This window comes from Ornithorhynchus anatinus, chromosome 2 (assembly GCF_004115215.2).
Source record: "Ornithorhynchus anatinus isolate Pmale09 chromosome 2, mOrnAna1.pri.v4, whole genome shotgun sequence".
In the NCBI taxonomy this organism is placed as follows: Eukaryota; Metazoa; Chordata; class Mammalia; order Monotremata; family Ornithorhynchidae; genus Ornithorhynchus; species Ornithorhynchus anatinus.
Genome location: NC_041729.1, coordinates 66213392 through 66225350, shown reverse-complemented (window position 1 = coordinate 66225350; position 11959 = coordinate 66213392). Strand labels below are relative to the sequence as shown.

The window sequence follows — 11959 nt, the reverse complement described above, 5'->3', positions numbered from 1 at the left end:
CGCCGCCGCCGCCGCCGCCCGGAGCGGAGCCAACTCCTCCACAGCCGAGCGGGAGCGGGAGCGGCGGCGGCGGCGGCGGCGGCGGCGGGGAGGAGGAGGAGCAGCGGCGGCGGCGGCGGCGGCGGCGGCGGAGGAGGAGGAGGAGGACGCGGAGGACGACGACGATCGGAGGCCGGCGGCGGGGGGCAGCGCGGCCGGGGGGTGCGGGGGTGCGCGGCGCGGGAGCCCGAGCGGCCGCGGGGGGCAGCGGGGGCCTCGTCCGCCGCCGCCGCTCTCCTGCACCCCCCAGGACCGGCCGCGCCTTCCCGCTTCCCCGCCGCCTGGAACATGGTCGGGGAAATGGAAGCCAAGGAGAAGCCCAAGCCCACCCCCGATTACCTGATGCAGCTGATGAACGACAAGAAGCTGATGAGCAGCCTGCCCAACTTCTGCGGGATCTTCAACCACCTCGAGCGCCTGCTGGACGAAGGTAGTCCTCCCCGGCTACTGTCTCGACGCCCCCCCTCCCCCCCTCCCCGCCGCTTTGTCTCACGCACGCGGGGCCGCAGCCCTCCGCACCCCCAGAAGGACAAACGCCTTCGCCTCCCCCCCTCGCCCTCCCCCCGCTTTCTCCCTTCCGAAAACGAAAATCAGACCGTGAGCCCGTCCGGGGGCAGGGACTGGCTCTGTCTGGTACCGATTTGTCCGTTCCGAGCGCTCAGCGCAGTGCTCGGCACCTAGTAAGCGCTTAACACATACCCACATCACTATTCTTCTTATAGTAAGCGCTCAATAAATACTATGGAATGAATGAAAATGAGCACCCGTACACGCACACCCAGAGGTCTCCGATTAAGGCCCAGTCTGCCGACATTAGTGCCGGAAAGCGTGGGATCGGGGGGCTTTATTTTTAAAAAGAAAAGGATACGTGGGGGGCTGGGCCTTTGAAGAAGAGGCGACGGGGCTCCGGGTGAGCCCGGGGAGAGGGCCAAAATCATTCCTCTCTCCCCTCTTCCCCGAAGCGTTTTCTTTGGAAAAAAAAAATCTAGTTTTGGGGAAACGAAAACTTAGGGAGTGGAACTTCGCCTTTTTCTCCTTTTTTTTCCGCCCTCTGAAAGGGTTTCGGGGAGGGCGACGTGACCGAAGGCCTTCCTCCTGCGCGAAATAACTTTTTATTTTGCTAGCGAGGGGGATGGCAGACGGATCAGAGCGGATTGTTAGGGCCCGGTTGGAAAGGGGGAGAGAAAGCAGGAAGGGAGGGAAAAAAGAGTTTTTTGGGGGGGGGGGCGCGGGGGGAGAAAAGGTTGGGAGTAGATCCACCGGTGGGATCCACATTCCTTCAAGAAGTCTGGTTTGGGTCCCGTGGCCCGGGCTGCCGAGCCCCGCCGGATTTCCCTGGATATTTTCCATTAAAAAGAAGAAAAGAGAGAGGAAAAACCCTCCCTCCTTCCCCGGGTGATTTGGCGAGCAGAGCCTCGAGCCGGCGGCCGGGCCAAGATGGACAACGCTTCCCCACGGAGGGCGCTTCCCAAAGGCCCGCCCGAAAATGGACTCTCCCCCAAGTCGGAGAGTGGATTCCGTCTTTTTGTTGTGGTCCTTTGCTTTTTCAAGCGTCCTTAGAATTACACCCTGGGGGAAAAAAAAAATTTTAAAAAAAATGGGCCACCGGGGGAAGAGGAAAACACCGGGGAGTGGAGCCGGAGGGGCCGGAGAAGGTTGCCCACAGCCGGGGCATTTTCTTTTTTTGGGCGGGGGGCGGCGGGGAAATCATCTCATCCTCAGCCACTTCATCTCGAAAGCCCCGGCGGATGGCTAAAATGGCTGGTGACAGTATTGGGAGAAGCCTCTCTCCTCTTTCCCCCCCTTCCAGCTTTTTTTTTGGGGGTGGGGGGCTTTTCCCCCCTCCCCAGCCCCAACGAAGGCCACCTCGCCGGGCGGATTCCGCCCGGGCCCGGAAAAAGTTCAGCCTCCCCCTGGAGCCCTTTGCCTTTTTCCTGTTGGTGTTGGCGTCGGGGTGGAAGGATTGTGGAGGCAGAAAAACTTTGTGGAATGTCGGCCCTCCTCCTCCTCCTCTCTTCCCCCCCCTCCCCCCCAAAAAAAAAACTGTTTCAGGAACTCTTCAATGGAGCATTTTCCAAGTTTCCAAATTTTCCACTAAGGGGCGCTAGGGAATTTTTTTTCCTTTTTTCCATGCTGGAAACTGGGTGGGTGGATCTCTCCATGCATTTCTTTTGTCCTAAATTAAGGGCCCACTTGCAAGGGGTGGAGGCATCGCGTCTGTGCGCGCGGCCCTCCCTCCTTCCCTCCCCACGGCTGCACCTTTTTGGTGGCTCGGGCCTCCAGAGTTCCCCCCCAAAGGCCTCGTTTTAGCAGCACCCCTCGGAGGTGGTGGCCTCGCTTGTTGCTTCATGTTCCAAACGTGTTTCTCCCGTTCTGCAACTTGTGATGGCGCATGGGAACTTGTTCCAAGAAAAGACTCTCTGCTCGGGGTTCCCTCCCCCCAAAGAGCTCCACAGTAATGGGACCCAACGATGGAGTCAATAGAAATATTATGACTACATCTCGTGTGGACATACGCCCTGTCAAGAGACGTTTGGTCAGCATCAGTTTCCACCCCCCCAGGAAGTCTGCGGCCCTTGGTGGCAAGGAAGTGTTTCGTCCATCTTAATCCCCGTTGAGTTGAGTGATGGAGATCAAAGTCGGCCCTTGGAAGAGACAGTCAGTGCATGGGGTAGCGTAGTGTGGTGCCACCGGGCGACCCAGACGTTTTATTCCCCGAGGACCCTTGTAACCTCTCTCCAGATCCTTGATGCCAAACGTTAGGGAAAGCGTGTGAGCCAGAAGCAGATATTTCAGCTTGATGCCAAGTCCCAGTTCTCCAACCGGACCGTGAGACCGACTCCTCTAATCCGTGAGCTCGTTGTGGGCAGGGAATGTGTTTGGTGTTCTAGTGTGCTCTCCCGAGTGCTTAGTACCGTGCTTTGCTCACAGCAGGCGTTTGATAAACATGATTAGTAATAGGATAATTTTATTTTTTTTAAAAAAGATCTTACTACCCTGGACTTGCCTCTTCTAGGAATACCTTTCTTAGAATTTAGAGAAATGAAATGACTTTTCAGTTGAAGTACACTGTACCAAGTCAGGCGGAGTCGTTTTAGATGAATTATTTTAAGTCTAATTTGTTTTAGCTCTAAAGTTTGATTTTGAACTCCTTTCCGCCCGCCCCCCCCCCATATCAATAAGGTCCTTCAAAATATGCAACGACTCAAACATACTAGTACCTAACAACCCTCGTCATGGGGGCAGTTCCCTCAATCTTGGCCTGGAGATGGTAGTCAGGGGCGATTAGTGGGACCTTTTATTCGTTTCTTTCTTTCTTTAAAGGTTCTAAAAGTTGAAAGACCCCCGGTTGATTATGTGATTCATTTTTCTGAGAACATCACTCACTGTAAATGCTGGAAAGTCGAAAATTATTTAAAGTCTCTGGAATGGTAAACTCTTCAACTCCCATGTGTAAAAAGTCTGCTTTTGTATGGTAACAAGGATGTTTAAAACAGACAGCATAATGAGGAGGAAGTTGGATTGTTTTTATCAGGCTAACACAAACACACAGGAAGAGGGGCTCTTCCTTCGATGGAATAAGCTGTTTCCTACCATTGTTTTCACTGTAAAACTTAACCTGATTAAAAAAAAAAACACCCCTCATTGGTTTCTAAAATGCCCCTCCCCTCCCCTCCCCCCCCACCACCCCCATTAACTTTTTATGAGGAAACTGGCCTTTTTGCTGATGGGCCTAACTAGAACTTTTCTCCGAAAATGCCATTTTTCCAAGTGCGCTCCCATCCAGGTGAAGACTTAAATTTCATGATGGCATTTCTTAAGCGCTTACTCTGTGTCAAGCACTCTTCTAAGTGCTGGGGAAGGTCATCAGGTTGTCCCACATGGGGCTCACAGTCTTCATCCCCATTTTACAGACCAGGGAACTGAGGCCCAGAGAAGCGCAGTGACTTGCCCACAGTCACAGAGCTGACAAGGGGCAGAGCCGGGACGAGAACCCACGACCTCTGACTCCCAAGCCCGGGCTCTTGCCACTGAGCCATGGTCCTTCTCCTATTTCATCAGATACGTTAAGAAGCAAGTGGAATTCAGTCGGAGGTAGAGAAAATCATACTCTACTCTTGTTATGATAGCACTCTAAAACTTGATGATGGAAAATCAGCCAGGTTATCTACTTGAAACCGACAGGCTGAGGGCCGCCGTGAAAACCCCCGTTAGGTTTCCGAACTGCCCAACCGGCTCTTGACGGGTCCGTTGGGCGGAAGCCTGAAGTTGAGGGATGAAGCGCGTCAGATTTTTCCCAGGTGAAAGATTTTGATGCCCTCCCAAGAAGGGAACGAATTGAGTCACTTTTCCCCTTTGGGCGAGTGTCCCCCTCAGAATAGCCTCTTGGCTCTAGAGGGGTATTCTTGTGGAATGAAAGCCGGGACCCAGTCTTTCCAGCAAGATCTTCAGTTGCAAAAGTTTGACCCGTGTGTGGTATGTGGGCTAAAGAGCAGCACCGGGCTAAGGTGGAAATGCAGATTTCGTTTTCGTTCAAATTTGGTGATTGTCCATTTGAAAGGCTGGTAACTTGCTCCAGCTATAGGAGCCCATTTGGAGGATCAGTTGAGTAACTTGTTTGTTTGTTGTTTTTTTTTTTTTAAAAAAAAAGCAAAAGCAAAAAAACCCAAAACTCATTTTTTCTTGACGATGGCATTGTCGGAAAAAGGTTAAAGCATTAAGGGATCATTCTGAGTTACCCAAGTTGTTTGCACATTTCTCCAGCCAAGTGAGGTTGAAGTCGGGGGAAATGCTCTGATAAATTCAAGAACCCATTTATTTACTCGAGATGAGGCGATTTATGGGGGTGGCTTTTCTTTTAGTCTAGATTCTATATCTCCCGAATGTAATAATAATAATGATGATAATAGTAATCATGGTGTTTAAGTGCTTACTATGTGCCAGGCACTGTTCTAAGCGCTGGATATAGTTTTGGTTTCCAGCTGTTCCTAAAAGCAAAGGAAACACTGATTAATTAGGGTATTGGTTAAGCGTTTACTCTGTGCCAAGCGCTTTTCTAAGCGCTGATAACTGCGCCACACATTATTTCTCATAGGGGTGCATGTGCCAATTTGGGAAGATACTGTAGTCGACTGGGAATGTGGGGAACCCTTTCAAAATCACAGAAGACGCTGCAGAAATCATGCTACTCCATTTCAACCGGTCAGGTGATAGTTTTTCCCAGAAGAATCTTTGTTCAGAGTGGATTTGCCCCTTATCATTGGTTGGCATCCTTCAAGCGTCTTTTCCTCCTCTCTTGATGGCTACCAGTAAAACGTATGCTTTTTAAACCAATTTGCGTGGGGGTGGGAGCGGTTACCCAGTGAGTCGTTCATCTCTAATATTGTCTCGTCAGTTGATGAGTAGTCCACGCTTTAATTTCCAGTTAAATAAAATACCTCGTTAGGGTTATCCATCCCTTGTAGAGGTGAACGTGGAGTTAGCAGCCCCAAGTGGGAGATTGCTCTCCTTGCTGTATTTCAAAATTTCTCAAGTGCCAAGAATCCTTTGAGAGAATATTATAAAATGGTATTTCTTGATTAAAAAACTGGCTGTTTATTTTGAGCTTTTTGTCGAGGGTTTACGTAATCACCCTGAGGATGAAAAATTTTCTCTCGATGCTCATTTCTCATCCGGACCCGGTTATTCTTAGCGTCGTGACCGTGCGATATACCCATCAGCTATCCGTTATAGTTGATCCACAATTTTGTTTTCTGTCGGCAGTCTTGAAGTGGTATATGTGAATATATATAATTTTTTTTAGTTGAACATTTTACCGTGGAACCCGGGAGCCGGGAGCCTGTGAAAAGGGTCTCGACTGAGAGTGATGTTCTCTCATTTTCATTGCAGCATCAGAGGTCACACCTGAAGCCCAAATAGGAGTAACTCCCCTGGAGCCGGGAGTTAACGTGCCTCAGGGAAAGCCAAAAGTGGAAATCACTTCTTTTAAGGGATTTTGAACTAGAGTTTGATTTCCTCCATGGCTGTTGGAGAGTACCCAAAAAAAAAAAAAAGAAAAAGGCCCTCCTTAGGTTACGTTAACCTAAATGAGATTCTGAAGAGATGAGCAGGAATGAGGCATTACTTCTTTCTCTGTGATGCAGAAGATGTTTGGACTTTGAAAACAGCATTTTACCTTAAACCACTGGCTCCCCCTTCAAGAAGTTCGTATGGTGAAACGACTCTTAATGAGACGTATTAAATGCCGTTCGGTGCGAGCTCCGCGGCTGTCAGAAATGCCGGACACGAAGCTCTCAGACTGTCCAGGCGGCAGCTGAATTGCAGCAGGGGTCTTCGGCAGAAATACATGGGGTTCCCCTCCTCCCCGCCCCCCCCCCAAAACACCCCTCTTAGGCTGGCCTTCTGGTCACTGAAATGTCAATTAAAAGCATCTTGTGGAGGGTGGTAAATTCCCCCCCACCCCGCCCCCTCCTTTGTGAACCGTATGTATTAAACTTTTGTCCTGATCAGTCCCGTTGGTGGCTATTCAGAGGCGAACCGTGTCTGCTTTTATGTGAAAAAAGTTGAATTGGTCTAGGTTGGTAACTTCTAATCAGCCAATTAGAATTTAGTTTGAAAGCGGTCTTATCAAAAGTAATGGGATCCGTTAGGGTTATGATAAAGCCGAGAGGATAATTGTCCACTGGGTGGGAGTCGGAGGACGGTTTGCTGATTGAAGACTGGCACCGGTGCCTGATGAGTATGTTTTAGACCAGTGTCATGATGCAGCCTTCTGCCACTACGATGTGGAATTTGTGGTCTTAATACCAGAGTACTTTTCTTCCAGAGACGATGGTCTTGGGTAGTTAATAGGATCAGAGGACTGATGTAATACATCAGCTGCTATTCATAGAATCGGTGGCTGGCACCTAAGGCTGGGCGTGCTAAGAGGACTTCAGAAATATGCACATCCCTGCACGCAACTTGAAAGGTTGCCTTGAGAATACTTGCACTCTCTGCATTTGACTCTTACCTGATAACTAGCTTCAGTAGAAGCATAGCCAAAAAGTACCATTTAAAATAAACTTCACCCGGAATTCCGTTTGGTCCTCGCTTCGTTTTCACTTCACCAAAATAGAAAGTTCCTACTAACTTACCTAGGGAAATTACCAAGGGCAGACAGTTGACTCTCACTTAAGATCTTAAGGTAAGACCTTGAGCTCCTTGATGATGGACACCATTGGGCTTAACTCCTCTGAAGGCGGTCCTGGTGCCCCAAATATATCTCATGCTATTGATGCTGATGATGAGTACTCCGTATCTTCTTCTTAGCTCCCGACAAAGAAGTTTTTACGTTGTTTTGCTTCCTTGCATTTCTAAATTATGAAAGAAACTTTGACAGTCGTCCTAGCGGAAATAAGGGATTGCCATTTGAAAGGTAAGACGCGTCATATGGCCTCTTGCTCATCACTTTTTCTGAGACCAGGCTTATGCCATAGCTATATTTTCTTGGAAATATACCCTCTTTCCCTGTACCTTCAAAGGTCAACCTTTTTTGGGGGGAGGGGGAGAGCACCGATTAAGACTGTGGACCCCACGTGGGATAGAGAGTGGGTCCAACCTGATTTCGCTTGTAGCTACCCCAGGGCCCGGCACAGAGTAAGCCTCTAACAAATACCCCAACTATTAGTAGTAGAAGGCGCTCAACAACTACCGTAAAACAAGAGGTCTGTCTCCCCTCTCGACGGTAAGCTCCTTAAGGGCAGGGAATGTGTCTGCTGATTGTTGTATTTGTCCTCTCCCAAGTCCTAAGTACAGTGCTCTGCACACACTAAGCTCTCAATAAATACACTTGAATGAATTGAACCACAAAAGACCTAAGAATGCTCTCCTGCCAGTCGGAAGACAGATTGGAATGATTGTACTCAAACGCTGCAGACCATCTGATTAAGCTAATGTAGCAGTAAGAAGAGGAACCCTACCAGTGGCTAGTTTGCCCATTGACTTGTTGCATTTCTTTAGAGGTGTTCATTCACTCGTACTTTTTGAGCGCTTACTCCGTGCAGAGGGCTAAGTAAATCTGTGCGCTTATCCATAAAATGGAGAGAATCCTTTGCCTCTACAGGCTTCCCCCAAATACCTGGACAGAATCAATTTTGCCGGTTTAAATGCTATATTTCCATACTTTGCCGGTTTGTGATCATGAAAATAATGGTACTTGTTAAGCGCTTACTGTGTGTCGGCCCTGTAGTAAATGCTAAGCGTCCATTACAAGATAGAGTGGATTCCATCTAGACCTTGAGGACCCTCTAGTCTGTAAGTTCCTTGTGGGCAGGGAAGTTATCTGCCGACTCATCTTGTACTCTCCCAGGTGCTTAGCGCAGTGCTCTGCACGCGGTAAGCCCTCAGTAAATACCATTGATTCAGTGAACCTCAAATGGGACTAGGGCTCTGTCAGAGTTTCCGAGGGAGGACAGGGATTTAATACCCATTTTACAGAAGAGGGAACTGGGGCACGGAGTTGTTAAGTGGCTTGCCCGTGGTCATGCAGTGGTTAAGTGGCAGAGCTGGGATTAGAACCCAGGTCCTCTTGACTGCCAGGCTCTCTCCACTAGGTCGTGCTGCTTTTTTAAAAAGAATCCCCTAGGTGGTTCTCATCTCCGATTCTGTACCCTTGGAAAGCCATCGCTGCTAAACCGGACTGGCAACCGAAAACAATACTGGTGGGGCCATAGTGGACTGTATTTATAGGTGGAGTTAACCCACATCCGACCAAAGCAAATGAATTCACTGATTACGTTGATCCTCAAAAAACAAGCACTTGTGGTTTATTTAAAAGCCTGAAGGTAGATTTCAAACCGGTGGGCCGTCAAGTACCAAAGTAATACATTTTGAGTAATTCTCAGGAGAAAGAGAGGTGTGGACAGCAAGGCAGCTGTTAACATCACAATTGAGCCCGCTGTGCAAGGTATAAATACGGGTGATAGTGTATCAGAATGGTATTTGCACCCTTTTCTTTGACCCCCACCCAAGCCCAACACCGATTTGTTTGGTCTGATCCTGAACCAAACCATTCTTTTGGCTTCTTGATTATTCTTTTCCAGTTTCTTTTGCGTTAAGCACGTAGCCAAATAATAGTTGTAAGCTTTGTTGCAAAACTGTATGCTGCATAAATATTTTGCACAGATTTCAGTAGTGTGTGTGTCGGGGCCGGGGTGGGGGTGGGGGGTGGGGGGGGCGGGTGGATAAGGCTAGCTCCTAGCTCGAAAGACGGGATGCGGATGCGTATTCTTAATTGTATGATTTTCTAAGTTAAGAAGCATTATCAACCCTGACAACTCAAGTCAAAGGCTTTTAAAAAATATCCAATTAGGTAATGTGCATTTTCTTAGTTGCGTAATTCTTCGTGCCTGAAGTTAAACTTCCTCTTACTTGATATTCTGACAAAATTAATTATTTTTGTCGGACCTGACCTCATAGTCTTGTTGGAGTGAAGTTGGAAAAGCAGATCACAGTATTTGTAGGACACCAGAGTTGTGTTTTGGGCCAACTAATGGAAAGTGTGCTCCTGTGTACGCCGGCACTCTCCAAAATGAGAGAACAAGTTAGAAATACCGTATTAATAACAGGGTAGTCGGTATTCCTGCAATCTGTTCCAGTGTATTATTCTTAACCACCTGCGTTTCAACATTTTTACAGATATAATCCAGCTCTTTGAAGGAGAAAGTGAAAGGTCTGTTTTCACAACATAGGACCTGATTTAATATTGAGTGCGTGCAGTGTACTGTTTGCTTGCTGCTGGCTATCCGGCGTAGATCTGTCGATCATGTAGGTGAGAAGGGCCTTTTACCTGACTATTTTGGGGGGTGGGGAGGGACTTCATTGGCCTTTTCTCTGCATACAGTTTTTAGAAAAGCCTAACCACATAAAAAGGCTTGGTTTGAGAGAATCTCTTGTGATCGCACTTAGACAAGTCAGCTTTCGAACTGTGATTTTGCCCTCTCACTCTTGATTTTTATTTAGAAAAGACAGGCGAAATCCCTGCTACGGTAATTCTGTAGCATTGAATTGTTTCTTACGTGTGGCTAAAGTGATATATTTAAAAAGGGAACCGAAAAGAAGTGAGAATTAAAGCTTGTAGGAAAGACCCCAGCTCTAAGGAAGCTCAGGTTGAGATGTTTTTCTTCTCCCCAGGTCCATCGCCGCCATCCGATTTGAACCTACTTTTGCAGAGAGGTAACACAACAGGCATGTCAGTGAAACTTTAACTTCTCTGAGCCAGCTGGGTTGCCGGGCATGTTAAAACATGATTTTGTGGCTCATTTGGGAGAGGGAGAATTAAAATGGGAAACAATCCATGAATTACCACAAATGACTTGAAGACTTTTGTCATATAGTTGCCATTACGTAATTTCCGTCCGCCGGCGGAGACTCCCAGAAATTGTTCTGGCATTTAGACGTGACCCTTGGTATTCTTATAGGTATCCCAGGTTTTCACATAATTCGTAATGACTGAAGTGAACTTCCCAGGAAACCAAAGGACAGAGCTTCAGCTGTTTAGCTAACGGGAGTACGGAAACCTAGCGAGTACTAATCTACTAACTGCATTTTCTTCATAACTAATCACCAGGAAACCCGTTGGTTCCAACTGGGGAGTTGAATGTACGTAGAGACTGCTTGGTAAGGCGGTGTTTTTAATAAGGCTAGGTGTCAGGAACATCTGCATCACCCTTAGATGAACACTGGGTGAAAAACAGAGCAATTTATCAACTAGACGGCTCAGAAGAGTGTCAGCAACGAGGCCCGTTGTGGTCCGGGAGCACGTCCGCCAACTCTGTTGTACTGTACTCTCCCAAGCGCTGTGCTCTGCACATTGTAAGTACTCAATAATACCATTGATGAGGATGATGAAGCCTGATGAAGATTTGGGTGGAAGTAGGTGCAGCAGGAGGTAGCCAATACACCCCATTCCGGAGGCCCCTGATCTTGGGGAGCGGAAACGAAAGCAGCCCGGTGTAGTGGATAGAGCTTGGGCTTGGGAGTCGGGAGGTCATGGGTTCTAATCCCGGCATCAGCACTTAACTCCCCTCTGGCCGTAGGCAAGTCACTTCATTTCTCTAGGCCTCGGTTACCTCATCTGCACAATGGGGATTGAGACTCTGAGCCCCAAGTGACACAGGGACTGTGTCCAACCCGATTTGTTTGTAGCCACCCCTGTGCTTAGTAGAGTGCTTTGCACCTAGTAAGCGCTTAACAAGTGCTTAGTACAGTGCCCTTAATACGTAAGCACTCAATAAATACAATTGAATGAATGAAATACCACAGCTATTATATTGAGGTATAGGTGAAAAATGAAGTCACTAGGACTTTAATGTCTTTCTCCTTTCCTGAGAAGAGGCAAAAAAAAAAAAAAAAACCCCTCCTTTGACACTTGAGGAATTTTTGTGACTTGAGGAGCCTGAACTGACAGTTGGGCATCAGGTGAGTTTTCCTAAGAGATCTGTTTTCAGTAGAAGGTGTCCCGTTCATGGCTACATGCATAAGGGTGATAACCCCGAGGCCCAGTACACATAAAGACTTAAATGTTTTGTTTAAGTATGCGATTTTTTGTTTTAAGAAGATACTATGCCACTGCCTTTGAGAAAATGTGGTTGAACCTGCCAAGACAATCGTGAGCTGCCACCACCTTAAACATTGCAGGTCTGGTTTTAAAAAACAACAAAAAAACACCCAAAATGAACTTAGCCTGCGCATGCATGTAAATTTTTGCCCAGTTCTCTTATAACCTGGGGGTTGTGTTTTGTAAACCTGAGTGTTAAGGAATACTTGTATTCAGCATGTCCACTGCCAGACCCTTGGGCATATAGGCTGAATCCAAACAAATTCATGTTAGACTAGTATTCCCTAACAGCATACTTTCTAAAGTATGTGGTGAAAACAC

The 11959-nt window shown here is 47.8% G+C and overlaps 1 protein-coding gene across 8 annotated transcripts in view; it reads left to right on the top strand.

Annotated features, from left to right (window-relative positions):
- Window positions 1–260: 260 nt before the first annotated feature.
- Window positions 261–11959, top strand: part of QKI (QKI, KH domain containing RNA binding) — a 186729-nt gene continuing 175030 nt past the window's right edge. For 3 of the 8 annotated variants that reach the window (XM_029053742.2, XM_029053740.2, XM_029053754.2), the window contains exon 1: window positions 263–469. In XM_029053742.2, the coding sequence (XP_028909575.1) occupies window positions 328–469 (142 nt within the window). In that variant the 5' untranslated portion in view covers window positions 263–327. Of the gene's footprint in view, window positions 470–11959 lie in introns of all 8 variants that reach the window. The other 5 variants (XM_029053770.2, XM_029053779.2, XR_005659769.1 and 2 more) reach the window with 3 other exon arrangements.